Source organism: Chiloscyllium punctatum, chromosome 16, assembly GCF_047496795.1.
Source record: "Chiloscyllium punctatum isolate Juve2018m chromosome 16, sChiPun1.3, whole genome shotgun sequence".
Classification (NCBI taxonomy): Eukaryota; Metazoa; Chordata; class Chondrichthyes; order Orectolobiformes; family Hemiscylliidae; genus Chiloscyllium; species Chiloscyllium punctatum.
In genome coordinates, this window is record NC_092754.1 from 35,194,741 (window position 1) to 35,212,239 (window position 17,499).

The window sequence follows — 17,499 nt, forward strand, 5'->3', positions numbered from 1 at the left end:
ATTCACTGATTAGAAATGGGAATGTCTGCAGTTAACACTTGGAATAGGATGTAGAATTTTAAATGACTTACAGCTTGTATGGTTTGAGAGCTTGTATGGTTAGTGGAGAGAATTTTTGAGAAATTCAGTTTATAAATCAACTTGGAGTGAAGATAAATTACATGAACCTATTTATTTGTGATATTTTATGTGACTCCTAAATTATCATACTGGGACTTCATTCTTCTTCTTTCATGGGATTGACAAGGCCAGCAACAAGCTGATTCCTAGTTGCTTTGAACAGTGACCTACTGTACCACTTCATTTTGTGAAAGAGCAGTCAACATGGCTGTGGTATGGAGTCATGTAGAAGCAAGACCTGTTAAAGGTGGCTGATTTCCTTCCCAAAAGAACGTTAATATATTGAACAGATTTTATGGCAATCAGTGACAGTTTTATACTCATCATTACTAAGGCTAGCTTTAAATTCCAGATATTATTCATTGAATTGAATTTAAATTCCATTATCTGCCATGGTGTGATTTGAACTCATGTGTTTAGAGCACTAGCTTAGGCTTCTGGATTTCACTAGACCATTCACACTACAGTAATGTCTCCTTCATTGTATATTTGAAAAGAAGAATTATATTACACTTCTTGTTTCAACTCATTAGACATCCTGTATTGACATTGACTTTAGTCAACAGTGCCAGAACTCCCAGATCATTGGGGTTTAGGATCACGATGATTTGAGATCCATTCTACAGTGAATTTTCTGATAGCTCTACCATCCATCCAATAGGTGATGCAACAAAGAATTCAAGATAGCCATGGGGAAATGTCAGTGTGTATGTTCCTAGATAGTTGATATGTTGATTCCTTTGAAGTTTTCTTACCCTAGATTATTTTGATTCTTGTATTTACTTTATGCTAATGTGTAGATTCCTCCGTGTTTGTCCTTTTCTTGAGAGCTTGCTCAGAAAAATGGACAGCTGATCCAAGTAATAGTCAGAAGATACTTGTGTTCTTTAAGAGAATAAGAACTAAGACCAGGAGTCGGCCGTCTGGCCCTTCGAGCCTGCTCTGCCATTCAATAAGATCATGGTTGATCTTTTTGTGGACTCAAATCCACTTACCCACTTTCATCGTATCCCTTAATTAATTTACTGTTCAAAAAATATCTGCATTAGCTTTATAAACATTTACTGAAGTAGCATCAACTCCTTCACTGGACAAGTAATTCCAAAGATTAACAACCCTCTGGGTGAAGAAGACTCTTCTCAATTTAGTCCTAAATCTGCTCTCTCTAATCTTGAGGCTATGCCCTCTTGTCCTAGCTTCATCTCCCAGTGGAAATATCCTCTCTACATATATCTTATCTATTCCCTTCATAATTTTATATGTTTCTGTAAAATCCCCACCGCCCCCATTCTTCTGAACCTCAACGAATATAATCCCATTCTATTCAGTCTCTCCTCAAGCCAACCCCCTCAGCTCCGGAATCAACCTAGTAAACCTCCTCTGCACTCCCTCCAGTGCCAGTATATCCTTTCTCAAGTAAGGAGATCAAAACTGCACACAGATGTGGTCTCACCAGCACCTTGTACAGCTGCAACATAACCTCTCTGCTTTTAAACTCAATCCCTTTAGCAATGAAAGACAAAATTCCATTTGTCTTCCTAATTACCTGTTGTACGTGCAGACCGACCTTCTGTGATTCTTGCAGGAGGATACCCAGGTCCCTCTGCATAGCAGCAGGCTACAAAGTTTTACCATTTAAGTAATAATCCTTTTTACTGTTACTCCAACCAAAATGGATGACTTCACATTTATTTTCATTGTATTCCATCTGCCAGACTCTTGCCCACTCACTCAATGTATCTATGTTCCTCTCACCCTACACGTGGTCCCCAACTCCAAATCATCTATATAAGTTGTAAATAACTGCAGTCCCAACACTGATCCCTGAGGCACACCATTAGTCACTGATTGCCAGCCAGAATACCACTCATTTATCCCCACTGTTTGCTTCCTGTTAGTCAGCCAATCTTCTATCCATGCTAATACTTTACCCGTAACGCCATGCGTCCTTGTATGCAGCAGCCTCTTGTGCGGCATCTTGTTGAAGGCCTTTTGGAAATCTAGGTACACCCCGTTCACTGGGTCCCAGTTGTCCATCTTACTTGTAACGTCTTCGTAATTTCTTCCTTGTTACTAGACTCAAGCATCTTCCCTGCTACTGAGGACATCTCAGACCGGCTTGAAAGGATATTTGAGGGGGTGATCCAGTTGTTGTGTCCACATTCGGACTAACAACATAGGCAAGGCTAGGTTGGAGGACCTATTTGGAGATTATTAAGCACCAGGAATGAAATTAACAACCAGGTCCTTGAGGGTCATAATCTCCAGATTACTGCCTGAGCCACATGCAAATTGAATTACTTAATCTACCAGGTGTGAGTGCTTCCTGAAACAAAGCGTCCAGGTAACTCTTCCCCCTTCTGGATGCGCCGTAGTGTTTGAAGCTTATCAGATCTGAGCCAGAGTGCCTCCAACAACCAACACTTGCTGCACATCTGGTCACTGCCATTCACAATGGGATCAGCCAGCTCCCACATCATACAGCCATCTCTACCTAGTTAATTACTGTATTACTTTACATAAATTTGAGTTAAATAATTTCTAATACTTCTCAGCTATCATCATTTTCAAATAACCAATTAATAGGTTAATTTCAAAAAAGTAAATTTTTAACAAATCACATGATCCAGAAGAAATAGAAAAGCCTTACCTGATCAACACACCACAATCTTTTTTTTGGATAGAGGAGGAGGGCAGGTGGGAGACGCTATACATGTCGTGTCTTGGGATCAGCCACTGTCATAATAGCTCGCATCACTTCTAAAATATCATACTGGACCTTACTTTCAGGTTGGACAATGAAGTCAATTTGCAAAAAAGATTTTTTTTTGTTTACACTCTAATTTACAGCATGCACTTTTAGAGGGAACATCTATCTCCTTCTCCTTTTTGAATTCTTCTGACTATTATTGTTTTCTTCTGAATTCTTTAATTGGTTCGGCTATATTTTAATATTTAACTGTATTTAGTTTATTGATTTGAGCCAGCTATTTAAATACCGCTTCACCCATTGTTACATGATTTGGATTCTTCATTGCTCATAACTATAATCAGAATAATTGTTGGAATGTGTTGAACTGAGCAAATTAGAGCATCTCTTATCTGTTCCAAGTTAACCTTTTCCTTCCCTCACACTTTGCAGCAACTGTAGCAAAAACTTTGATAATATGTAAAGACTAGTAGTGTATAATGAGCAGTTGTAAAGAAATAGCTTCTAACAACCCAGACAAAAATGTATTCTTTTGGCACATTTTTGTGATGCGTGTAGTTGCACCAGCTTAGATGGTGGTTGTCATTCATACAGTTAAATATGTCTTATTGTAATAAGCCTTTGCATAAATTGTAACAAGATGATACAGAAAATGCAGTAAAATTCTGACAATTTTCTTAACAGTGTATCTTCTTATACCTGTGGAGAAAATATTGTGAAGTACAATTTGTGGTTTCCTGTACATATCAGATTAGAATTTAAATTTCTAAATGTATTCACAAATATACTTAATGATTTGTGTGTATATGTGTCTTCTGAGTATTGAGAGATCTTGATGCAATGTTAATATGTCATGATTATTAAATTGGCTTCTACTTTCAGCCAGTAAATAACACTATTTTCACTTCTGCCCCTTGTATTACATAGACAAAAAAATCCAAAAATGTCCTATGTTGCTTGTTTTCCTTTTACTTACCTCAGTCCCTTATCTTTTCCCTCCATCTGTTAAATTAATTTCTTTGAATAGCAGCAGATAAAAGGTACTCCTTGAACTGGATATTGTTGACTATTGTGCATCAAATATTACAGAAGCACAAGCTTTCGATTTCTAATGTATGACTGCAATTTTACTTCAAAACCGTTATTTAGATGAGAAACACTTTGGGATAGCATGTGGACTTGATAAGTATTCATTTCTAGATTTCCTTTATTTGCTGCATGACTGGAATTGTTCTAAATGGTCTGATTTCATTAACAGCATAAACAACAAATTGCAGCAGCCTGAGGCAGCCGCTGGAGTCCTGGAATATGCCATGAAACACTATGGGGAGTTAGTAAGTATTCTGAATACCTTATGACAAAAATATCAAACTATTTTAGTTTGTTTTCCTGGGATGTTTTCCTGTGATAAACTGTCTGGCTTGTGCTCACAGTACTAAAAGTTGCAGTATGTTATTGAAATCAATGTAAAGGTAAAGTTGCCATAATCCCACAGAACCGAAGAGTTGCTCTGTCATTAGAGAGAGATGACTGGTGATGAGGTTAACCTGCGAATTGCCATGCCTTGCATGAGGGGAGAAATCGAGAAGATGGAATTTTCATAGTGACCTCAACCAGTGTGGAAATCAGGGACACAGTAAATAGACAACTACAGGTGTAAACCTGCCGTGCATATCCTGCCCATGTACCAACACTTCGAAGAGTGCATCTTGAATAAGAGGTTGCAGCCCTGTGCAGGAGTTTCATGGATGACTCAATTAATTATGCACTTTTTTAACCTGATGTTTCATTGACTAATACGTTTTTCCATGCATAGAACACCACTATAAGTAGTATGCACAAAGTTGAGATGGTACAGAAACAATTTGCCAAATTCGTGGTTGGGATATTTTTAAATACTTGAGTAGTATTACTAGCGTTTAACTGTCAGCTGAAATTTCCCACTACTTCTGCCCTATCTCCTCATCTGTTGGAACTGTTGTGCATGTATTCTGTTTCCTTCTAATGAGATAAAGTAGCTGATTTTTAACATTGCTAAAAAGAGACTAGAAGTTGAAGCGTTTTATCTTGCACTCAGAAGAATTAGGATGCAAGAAACAGACTTAAGAAAGAGACACCATCTTATACAAGTTTAAAAGACAATGCTGATTGATTGGATTATAATTGACAGAGAGATCTAGCATGAACAATCAATCTCAATTACTAGGTAAGGCAGGTAGACTCTATTTGGTAAGGGTCGAAAGTGTGGAGTTGGAAAAGTACAGCAGGTCAGGCAGCATCTGAGGAGCAGGAGAATCGACGTTTCGGGCAAAACCCCTTCATCAAAAACATCGATTCTCCTGCTCCTCGGATGCTGCCTGACTTGCTGCACTTTTCCAGCACCACGCTCTTGACTCCGATCTCCAGCATCCACTGTCCTCACTTTCTCCTCTGTTTGGTAAGGGTGTTGCCATGGAGATGCAGTAGAGTTTGGCTGTCTCTGTGACCCCATCTGTTTTGACAAAAAGAAGCAATGTATTTGTAAAATCTTTGCCTGCATTTTGACCAAAATAACTTCAGGATTAAATAATGGAATGAATCCTAATAGCTGTGTTTTTACTAGCCATTCTTATTTTGTTCCAGCTGCTGCAGATTATGAAAGATTTGTTCTAACTTTAAAACAAGATTTGAAAAGTTATTGTCAATTACTCCCTCTTGGAGGAAATGATATCTTCCTTTTGGACCTTGTAACAGATTGAGAGTGGTTATGGAATAATTTCTGAAGCAAACAGGAATAACAGACATGCTGCTATTGCTATTGTCATATTTAATGGTCTCTCTCATTGATTTCAGTGAAATAGTGGCATAATTATTAGAAAAAGTCAAGGGTTAATATTATGGATATTTAAGAAATATTTGAATTTCAGTAAAATCACATGAAATGTAGGTTTAATCACCTCAGTCCAATTTATAAAAGTTCTGCAGCTCTGCCAATATGCAGATTTCTGGTTCTGATCTGGCCAGATTCATCCATAAAAATTCTGCTGTTGATTTTATTTTAAAATGTCATAAGATCCATTGCTGCTAAACAGAAGGAAATTATATTTTCAAGTAAATTATGTGCTTCCCAAACCCGCAAAAATATCATAATGTTTTGAATGTCAGTCTCTAAATCTGTCCAAGGTATTAGTAAATGTACTAGGCTGCTGCATCTAAAGTAAAAGCAGAAAATATTGAAAATGTCACTCTTTAGAAACATGAGAAGCTGTCGTTTTTTAAATTTTTCAGCTTCTGCTAAATATACTTTGTTTCCAGCAGTTTTTCAAAAAAGAAGTCCAATTCTAACATTTTCAGTGTTTTAAAATTTGATTAGTGTATTTCTCAGTGACAAAAAAACTGATTTCACTTTATCATTTACCCCTGTCTGCAAATGAAAAAGCTAGTTGGGTTCTGGAATGATTCAAGTAATCAACTTAACTCTTTGTTACATTCAATCTAATATATTTTTGCCAAGTGATAGGTTACGATATGAGCAGTAGTTAATAAATGCATCTGTAGCCTTCCTGCCAGAGTTGAGAATGGAAGAAACAGGAGCAAGATTCATCCGTACAGTTGTGCCATTCCTTATTTCAATGTCCTTAAATATATCTGCCCACAATTTGTTTTATAATGGCTAAAATATTGTGTACCAGGGTATTCTGAAAAGAGAAAGAAGCCAATTAAAGGAGGATTTGCATCTTAGGAGATTGTCTTAGAACATAAAACCCTACAGGCTCTTCAGACCTCGATGTTGTGCTGACCTGTGAAACCAATCTGAAGGCCATCTAACTTACACTATTTCATTATCATCTATATGTTAATACAATGACCATTTAAATGCCCACAAGGTTGGCGAGTCTACTACTGTTGCAGGCTGGGCGTTCCGTGCCCTTACTACTGTGAGTAAAGAACCTATGACATCTGTCCTATTTCTATCATCCCTCAATTTAAAGCTATCACCATCTGAGGAAAAGTCTGTCACTGTCCACCCTATCTAGTCCTCTGATTATCTTATATGTCTCTACTAAGTCACCTCTCAACCTTCTTCTCAAAAACTGAACCTTCAACGAAAACAGCCTGCAATCCCACAGCCTTTCCTCATAAGACCTTCCCTCCATACCAGGCAACATCTGGTAAATATCCTCTCTACCCTTTCCAATGCTTCCACATCCTTGCTATAATGTGGTGATCAGAACTGTACACAAAACTCCAAGTGCAGCCGCTTGGAGCCACCAAACTCAATCCCTCTACCAATGAAAGCTAACACACCATACGCCTTAACAACCCCATCAACCTGGGTGGCAACGTTTCAGGGATCTATGCACATGGACACCGAGATATCTCTGCTTATCCACACTACCAAGAACCTTACCATTAGCCCAGTATTCTGTATTCCTGTTACTCCTTTCAAAGTGAATCACCTCACACCTATCCACATTAAACTCCATTTGCCACCTCTTAGCCTAGCACTGCAGCTTATTTATGTCCCTCTGTAATCTGCAACATCCTTCCGCACTGTCCACAATGCCACCAACCTTAGTGTTATCCGCAAATTTACTAAGCCATCCTTCTATACTCTCATTCAGGTCATTTTATAAAAATGACAAACAGCAGTAGTCCCAAAACTGATCCTTGCGGTACACCACTAGTAACTGAACTCCAGGATGGACATTTTCCATCAACTACTGACCCCTGTCTTCTTACAACTAGCCAATATCTGATCCAAACCCGCTAAATCACCCTAAATCCCATGCCTCCATATTTTGTGCAATAGCCTACCATGGGGAACCTTATCAAACTCTTTACTAAAATCCTTATACAACGCATCAACAACTTTACCCCTCATCCATCTGTTCGTTCACCTTCTCAAATAACTCAGTAAGTTTTGTGAGGCATGATCTACCCTTCACGATACCATGTTGACTATCCCTAATCGGATTATTCCTTTCAAGTTGATTATAAATCCTATTTCTTATAATCCTTTCCAACACTTTACCCACAGTAAACCGGAGAAAGGCTCACTGATCTATAATTACCAAGGTTTTCAATACTCCCCTCCTTGAACAAGGGAACAACATTTGCTATCCTCCAGTCTTTGGTTCTATTTCTGTAGACAATGATGACATAAAGATCAAAGCCAAAGGCTCTGCAATCTCCTCCCTGGCTTCCCAGAGAATCCTAGGATAAATCCCATCCGACCCAGGGGACTTATCTATTTTCACACTTTCCAGAATTGCTAACACCACCTCCTTGTGAACCTCAATTCCATCTAGTCAAATAGCCTGTATCTCAGTATTCTCATTGGCTTTTTCCAGTGTGAATACTGACGAAAAATATTCATTTAGCGCTTCCCCTAACTCCTCGGATTCCATGCACAACTTCCCAATGCTGTCCTTAACAAGTCCTAATCTTACTCTCGTCATTCTTTTATCCTGACATACCTATAGAAAGCTTTTGGGTTTTCCTTGATCCTTTCATGTCCCCTCCTGGCTCTTCTTAGCTTTCTCTTTAGTCCTTCCTGGCTAACTTGTAACTCTCAAGCACCCTAACTAAAAGTTTTATGTCTCATCTTTACATAAGCCTCCTTCTTCCTCTTTACAAGAGTTTCAACTTCTTTAGTAAACTACAGTTCCCTCGCTCGACTACTTCCTCCCTGCCTGACAGATACATACTTTTCAAGGACATGCAGTAGCTGTTCCTTAAATAAACTCCACATTTCAATTGTGCCCATCCCATGCAGTTTCATTCCCCAGCCTATGCATCCTGAATCTTGTCTAATTGCTGGAGGAAAGGCAGTTATAATGCAATGACTCTTGCCCTGCGGTATATACCTATCCCATTCCATCGCTAAAGTAAACGTAACTGAATTGTGGTCACTATCACCAGAGTGCTCACCTTCCTCCAAATCTCTCACCTGGCCTGGTTCATTATCCAGTACCAAACCCAATCTGGCCTCACCTCTTGTTGGTCTATCTACATGCTGTGTCAGGAAACCCTTCTGCACATGTTGGACAAAAACTAACCCATCTAAGTACTCAAACTATATTGGTTCCGATCAGTGTTTGGCAAGTTAAAGTCCCCATAACAATTACCCTGTTACTTTCGCTCTTATGCAGAATCATCTTTGCAATCCTTCCTCTACATTTCAGGAACTTCTTGGAGGCCTATAGAAAACTCCCAACAGGGTGATCTCTCCTGCTTCTAACCTCAGCCCATACTATCTCAGTAGATGTGCCCTCAACAAACATCCTTTCTGACACATTAATACTGTCCTTGACTAACAGTGCCACACCTCCTTTGACACTTTTGTCTTATGTTGGCGTGTTGCGTTTGTTTTGGGACACAACAGTAATGATTCTATCTGGTGGCTACTGAATCCAGTTGTTTTCTGTGGAGCCACCTCCATTTTTCATGATACCATTAGAAAATGATATGCAAGGTCCATCTGTTTTTTTTAAGACAATGGAAATGTCTTCAGTGATTAAAAATTAGAGGCAATTTGGCTTGAGGGACGTGCTCCACCATTCAAGACAATTATGTCTGATCTCATCTTGGCGTCAACTTCACTTTCCTGCTTTATCCCCATATCTCTACAACTTGTTACCAATTGAATATCTGTCTATTTCCTCCTTAAATTTACTCAATTTTCTGTCATCGAACATACTCTGGAGTAGTGCATCCCATAGATTCATGACACTTGAAACAAAATAGATTTTCCTCCTCTTGGTTTTAAATTTATTACACCTTATCCTAAACATATGACCTCACATTCTAGATTACCCCAGATGAGGAAACACCCTTGCTGTCTAGTTTGTCAATGCCTTTTTGCATCTTGTTTATCTCAATTAGATTTCTCATTCTTCTAAACTCCAGACCTAAACTGCTCAATCTTTCTTCGCAAGACAAACCCCTCATCTGTGGAATAAATCTAGTGAATCTCCTCAGAACTGTCTCCAGTGCAACTATGTCCCTCCTCAAGTAAGGTGTCCAAACTGTATGTAGTAGGCATGATTTCAGTAATGCCTTGTACAGTTGTGGCAACACCTCTTTTATAAACAGCTTTTATATTTTATTCTTTTAGAATTCTAAAATTTCATTTTCGTTCCTTATTACGTGCTGAATCTGCATATTAGTTTTCTGCAATTCATGCATGATGACACCCAGATTTCTGCACAGCGAAGCAGTTTGAAGGTTCTCACCATTAATAAGTTGCCTTTCAATTTTTCTGTCCAAATATATAACCTCACATTTGTCCAGGTTCAACTCCATCTGCCATATTTTGGCCCATTTACCAAAACTATCCATATGAATTTGTAACTTTACTTTATTGCAAGTTACTTTTCCACGTACTTTAGTGTAATCTGCAAATTGCCTATTCATTTGCAATTGGCTATAGTACCTTCTATCTCTGCATCCAAGTCATTTTATAGATTATAAATAGTTCTGGCCTAAGGACCCAACATTGGGTCACCCCACAAGTTACATCTTACCAATCAGAAAAAGACCCATTTATCCAGACTCTTTGCTTTCTGTTGATTAGTCATTCCTCTATCCAAGCTAATAAATGTATTCCTAACTCTTTGTGTATTAACCTTTTGTGTGGCACTGTATCAAATGCCTTCTGGAAGTCCAGATGTACCACAGCTACAGGAGCCCCTTTCTTCATTTTGCTTGTTACGTCTTCAAAGGTCTCCAGCAAATTAGTCAAATGTGATTTACAATTCATAAAATTATTCTAACTGATGGATTTTGTGTTGACTTGCCAAATGTGTATTATTACTTCCTTATTAATGCATTCTCAGCAATGACCAATATTAAGCTAACTGATAGTTTTCTAATTTCTGCCTCCCTTCCTTTTTGAATACGGGTGTTAAATTAGCATTTTTCCAATCCACTGGAAACTTTCCTGCATCCAGGGAATTTTCAAATATTATTACCAGAGGATCCATTATCTCTGCTGACACTTCCTTTAAGATTCTAGGTTACAAGCCCTGAGGATTTGTTTGCCCTCAATCCAGAGTTCGCTGTGTATTTTTTTCCTTTTTTTTCTAAGTTTCTCTCTTTCCATAACCTCTGTGTTACCTGGGATAGCACTAGAGCCCTCCACTGTGAAAACTGAGGTAAAATATTGATTCATGGCTGCCATTTCTGAGTTCCTCACTATTAATTCCCCAGTCATCTTCCTGTGGACCAACCTTCACTTTAGCTCCATCTTTTGTTTTATATACTTATTGGCGCTAGTGCTACCTTGTTTATATTTTGTGATAGTTTTCTTTCATAACTTACTTTGCTCTTTTTAATGACCTTTTTTCAATAACCCTTTGTTGATCTTTAAAAGTTTCCTAATCTTCCAACCTACCACTGGTCTTTGCAATATGGTGTGCCTTAGTTTTTATCTTTGTTGACTTTTAACTTCCTTGCTTAGACAGGATGATTTTCCTGCCCTGGAATATATCTTAGTTGAGAGAATTTAATATCTCCCTAACTGTTTGCCCTGCCACTGCTCATCAACTGTCCTACTTTTTAGTCTTGTTGCCCAGTCCACCCAGGCCAAATCTGTCCTCATGCCTATGTAATTATTTATGTTTAACTCCAGTACTCTAGTGTGGGAATCCAGTTTCTCACTCTCAAACTGAGTTTAAAATTATTGCATACTTCAATTACTCTTTCCTAGAAGGTCCTTTACAATGAAACCATTAATTAATCCCACCTAGTTACACAAATCTGGAATAGTCTGCTGCCTGGTTGGTTTAGAAACAATCTAAAATATTCACGAAGCTCTCCCTTGAGGCTAACCTTGCAAAATTAATTTATCCAGTCAATATACATATTAAAATCACCTAAGATTATTATTGTACAATCATTACCAACTGCAGTATTTCCAGGTTTATACTATGTCCCACTGTGGAACTACAGTTTGTGGACCTATAAATTACTCCCACCACAGGCTTCTTTCCCTAGCTATTTCTTATTTCTACCAGACTGATTCTTCATTTGATCTCCAGTGCCCATGTCATTTCTCACTTTGGAACTGAATTCTCCGTGATGAACAAAATTACGCCACCTCCTTTTCCTTCCCCTCTATCCTTCTGAGATGTCCAGTACCCTTTGGATATTCAATTCCCAAACATGGTCTCCTTGTGGCCACGTTTCAGTAATCACCATCAAATCATAACCATTCATCTCTATCTGAACAGTTAACTCATTAATTTTATTCCGAGTGATTCATACATTGAGAAACACGTCAGGGCCTTCCTTTGATTTTGTGGCATTAATCATATTTAGCATTAACCTGCAGTCCTACCACCTTTAATTTTGAATTTGTAATTTTCCTTGTAACTGAATACTCTCCTCCTCTTCCCCTGCATTCCCTGCCCCCCACGATGAAATTAAAGCCCTGTCTTCAGCCCCAGTTATGGAATTTTCTGGTCCCAGCATGATTCAAGTAGAGCCCACCCATTAGAATAGCTCCCTCCTTACCTAGTACTGATGCCACTGTCCCATGAATTCAAAACCATTTCTCCCACACCAATATTTGAACCATGCATATATATCTTTAATTTTGCTGACTCTGTGCCAATTAATCAGACAGTAATCCAGACAATAATACTTTTTCTGTTCCGCTTTATAATTTAGTCCCTGGCTGCATATATTCCCTCAGCAGAACCTCTTTCCTCATTCTACCAGTCGAGTTGGTGCCGATGTCAACCTCAACAACTGGATCCTCCCCCGCAACCCCCCCCTCCCCAACTTCAAATTTCTTTGCAGCCCAGATGAGATATCCTGAACCCTAGCACCAGGTAGGAGAAAGTGAGGACTGCAGTGGCTGGAGATCAGAGTCAAGAGTGTGGTGCTGGAAAAACTAGTCAGGCAGCAGCCGAGGAGCAGGAGAATGCAACCTATCACCTTCTCCCCTGTCTTCATCTACCTATCGCATTCTCAGCTACCTCCCCCAACCCCACCCTCCCACAGGCAAGCCTCAGTCCTGATGAAGGGCTTATGCCCGAAACGTTGATCCTCCGCTCCTCGGATGCTGACTGGCCTGTTGTGCTTCCTCTAGCACCAGGTAGGTGGCACCACCTTCAGGACTTTTGATCCTGGCTGCAGAGAGCACTGTCTGTGCCCTACATAAATGATCCTTAATTATGACTACATTTGTCTTTTCTCATTTGAATGGCTCCCTCTGTCATGGTGCTATGCTCAGTTTGCTCATCTTCCTTACAGCCCCAACTCTGATCCACACAGGGAGCAAGAATCTCAACTCTGTTAGACAAGGACAAGAGCTGAGATTCCTGCAGTGCCAGCTCCTGGATCCCTCTATCTGCCTCACTCCTAGCCATGCCCTCTTGTATCTGACCAATGGCAGAATTCAGGGTAGTTAATTTGAGGGGTGTGATAGTCTGCTGAAACAGCTTCCAGATGTATCCAAAGAGCAGACTCCAGCTCTTTAACTCTGATCTGAATTGGAGTTCCTCCTGCAACCAACGCTTGCGACTGATATGGACAATACAAGCCTTAGTGGGGTCGACAAGTTCCCACATCATGCAGGTACAACACATTGTCTGCCCCTGCACCTCTATTTAATTAATTTTTAGTTTGCTTTTTAAATATCCTACTGGTCTTTAGTTTTTCAATTTTATAATATTTTTTCTATTTACCTTTTTAATTAGGAAGCAACTTTGATTGGTAATCTGAAAACCTATTCTATGTACGTATGATTTTCCTGTGATGTCATTACTGTGGAACAATTCCTATATCACACAATAAACCATCACAAGGTTTCTTCTTTCCAACCCAACCAGCTGCATCCCGTTGCCTTGCATCACATTTTGAATTCTGACATTTTCTTGGGAGCACCACCTCAGCATACATAGAAGGTTTGCTTTGTTTCCGCTTCCACAAAACTGTAGCCCCCTCAGGCTTTTATCAGGAAACGGCAATGCAATCACTTCCACTCTTTTCCCACTGCTGATCCAACTGAGCTCTCAGACCTCGGATATGTAAGTGAATGCTTGTGCAAAGAAATCTCCATTTTCAAATGTCATCCCTGCAGTAGGAAGATTAAATAATTTCATATTTGTCTGTTAACTTGGGAAACTTTAGTGAAGGATTCAACACACTCGTAGCATTTACTACTTTTTACATAAGAACTAGGATCAAAAATAGACAATTCAATCCCTCAAACCTCCTGTGCCAATCAAGATAATTACGACTGATCTAATTTCAACCTCAACACCACATTCCTCCCCACTCCCCATAACCCTTCTGCCCAATAATAATTAAATTTCTGTCTATCACCTTAAATTTACTCAATGTTCCAGCATCTACTACACTCTGGGGTATTGAATTCCAAAGATTCATGACCTTAGAGAGAAGTAATTACTCTTCATCTTGGTTTTAAATATGTTACACCTTATCCTAAAACTATGACTAATGTTCTAGATTGCCCCAGATGAGGAAGCACCCTGCTTTACAGCTACTTTGTCAATTCCTTTTCATATCTTTATATATTAATTAGAGCTCCTCTCATTCTTCTAAACTCCAAAGAGTATAGGCCTAAACTGTTCAATCATTCTTCATAACACAAACCCTTCATCTCTGCAATCAATCTAGTGTATCTCCTCTGAACTGCCTCCAATACAACTACATACCTCCAAGTATGTTGACCAAAACGCTACGCTGTACTCTAGGCATGATTTCACTCGTGACTTGTACAGTTGTGGCAACACTTCCCTACTTTTATACTCTATCCCTTCAGCAATAAATGCCAAAATTCCATTTGCCTTTCTTGCTGTACCTGTATACTGTATTCTGAGATTCATGCATGAGGGCACCCAGTCCCTCTGCACTGAAACACTCTGATAGCTCTCACCACTTAGGTCATAAGTTGCCCTTTTCATTTCTCTGACCACAACAGATAACCTCACACTTATCCTTGTCAAACTTTATCTGCCAAATTTTCACCTATTTATTTAACCTATCCATATCCATTTGTAAGTTTCTTGTTTCTTTATTGCAGCTTACTTTGTCACCCATTTTAGTGTCATCTGCAATTTGTCTATAGTACTTTCTGTCCTCTCATCCAACTCCTTAATATAGATGATAAATAGTTGTGACCCAAGGACCGACCCATATGTCACCCCATGGGTTACATCTTCCCAACCAGAAAAAGACCCATTTTGTCCTGACTCACTCTTTCCTGTTGGTTAGCCAGTCTTCCATCCAAATACTAAATTACCCGAACCCCATGTGATGTCACCTTAAGTATTAACTTTTAGCGTGGTACCTTATCAAGTGCCTTGTGGAAAGTATACTGAATTTACGGGATTCACATTTCATAATCTCCATGTTTGTTTTAATTCCTCTTGTCAACTAGAAGCATGATGTTTGCTGTGTTTACACAAAGTAGTGGGTAATCCAGACTTAGTATAAGTCAGTGTGGCAGGCGTTATTGTACTTCGAACATATGAGGAGACAAGTAATGATCATGGAAAATAAATTGGTTGGCTAGTTAGCCCAGGAAGCATTGCACCAATGATGCCTGGAGGTGATGAGGGCATAGATAAGTATTTTAGTAACAGATTGCTTGCCTCCACAACATCTTAACCAATATTACAAATATGGAAAAAGCCATTTTTATGGAAATTATTTGAATTTGAAATCTCCACTCATGATCAAAGTGAGGTTAAGGTTGCAAACCGTGTGTTGAAGCTGACCAGTGAGTATACATCCAACCTACTCGGTCTCACATGACAATCCCTTCATACCCAATATCAACCTTGTGAACCTTCTCTGGACTGCCTCCAATGCCAGTATGTCTTTTCTTAGATAAGGAGACTTCAAACTGTTCAGTTTTCCAGATGTCATCTAACTAGTGCCTTGTAGAATTTCAGCAAACCCTCACTCATTTTATACTGCATTCCTTTGAAATAAAGACCAACATTCCATTTACTTTCCTTATTATCTGCTGAACCTCTATGCTTGTGATTGTGTATGAGAACTCCCAAATCCTTCTATGCTATAGCTTTCCGCAGATTTTCTCCATTTAAGTAAATTTCAGCTTCTCTGTTATTTCTGTCAAGGTGTGCCCTCACATTTTCCCACATTCTATCTACCAAGTTTTGCCCATTTGTATCCCTCTACTACCTCTTTGTATTATCCTCAGCAACACCCTTCTACCTATTTTTGTGTCACCTGCAGACTTTACAATGGTGCATGCACTTTCTTGATCAAAGTCACTCACATACATTGTGCATAAATGTGGCCCCCAGCACTGATTCCTATGGCACTCATTCGTTCCAGGTTGTCATCTTCAGAATTCCCCCTTGTCCCAACTGTTTTCTATCCTGTATGCATGCTAACATGCTACCTTATACACAAGGGCCGTTATCTTTTTAACTAACCTAAATGTAGTACCTTCGCGAAAATCCAAATATATAACATTCTGTTTCCCCTTTATCTCTCCTGCTGTTACCTCCTCAAAGAATTTTAATAAATTTGTTTGATATGATTGTTCCTTCGTGAAACTCTCTTGACTCTGCTTGATTATTTATTGCATCCTTTATAACAGACAGTCACGTTTTTCCAACAACAGGTGTTAATCTAAGTGTTTTTGTCTCCCATTTTTAAATAAGGAAGTTACATTGCCAATCCCCTGGGAGTTTTCCAGAATCTATGGATCCTTGGAAGATTCCTACCAGTGTATCCCATTATTTCTGTAGCTACTTCATTTAATTTCCTAGGACACATCAAATGAGGTCGAGGTGACTAATTGGTCTTTAGCCCCATTAGTTTCCATAGCTCTTTTTTTCTAGTGACAGTTATTATATTTAGTTCCTGTCCTCTTTCCACTTGATTATTTGGTATTTATATTTTGTCAAGTGTCTTTTACTGTGAAGACTGAAGTAAAATATTTGTTCAATTCCTCTCTCACTTCCTGATGCTCCATTATTGTTTCCTCCACCTCATTCTCTAAAAGGCCCATGTTAACTTTGGTCTCTGGTATTTTATATTTAATTAAAGAAGCTCTTACTGTCCATCTTGATATTTATTTAAATCAGTCTTTCTGAGAGAAGCTGTAGCATTCAACACTAAATTGGCCACCATTTTGGCAACCATAACCTCACTTGCTATTGTATTTTACAAATGTTGCACTTACTTGACCTGCAGTTCGGTTTTTTAACTTAATTTAGTGAATGGATAGACAAAGTGTAATGTCATTGGAGGACAACGTCAGTTGATCTTGGAATACTGTGTTCATTTATTGTTTCTGTAAAGCATAATAATGTTTCTCATAATAACTATTGAAAAAGCGTTGAACTTTACATCATAATTCTGTAAGCTATTGTGTTTGTAACCAAGAATAAGTTTTCTATTTTGATGCATGTCTTGCTTGCTCGCTCACAAGGTTGCCAGACACCCAAATGCTGAGCTTCAGAGGAATGTCAGCCATATATTCTTCCACTTGGGCAGTTTAGAAGGCACAAGCAGGATGTCCTCAGAATTTTAGTCTCCAATGTTCAAAGTCCTGCTTATAAAAAACTGTGAACCATTCAGAGGCTGGCAACTCTGCAGCGCCATCAACAAATCATGGGTGCTGCTTGAAGCATAGCAAAGATTGTAATGTGAGAAGTTATATGATACCAGGTTAT

At 38.9% G+C, this 17,499-nt stretch overlaps 1 protein-coding gene across 4 annotated transcripts in view; it reads left to right on the forward strand.

Annotated features, from left to right (window-relative positions):
• Positions 1-17,499, forward strand: part of mtor (mechanistic target of rapamycin kinase) — a 356,079-nt gene that overhangs the window by 189,547 nt on the left and 149,033 nt on the right. For 3 of the 4 annotated variants that reach the window (XM_072586719.1, XM_072586721.1, XM_072586720.1), the window contains one exon: positions 4,089-4,164. The exons of the other annotated variant lie outside the window; for it this stretch is intronic. In XM_072586719.1, coding sequence (XP_072442820.1) covers positions 4,089-4,164 — 76 coding nt within the window. The remainder of the gene's footprint in view (positions 1-4,088; positions 4,165-17,499) is intronic. 4 annotated transcript variants of the gene reach the window in all.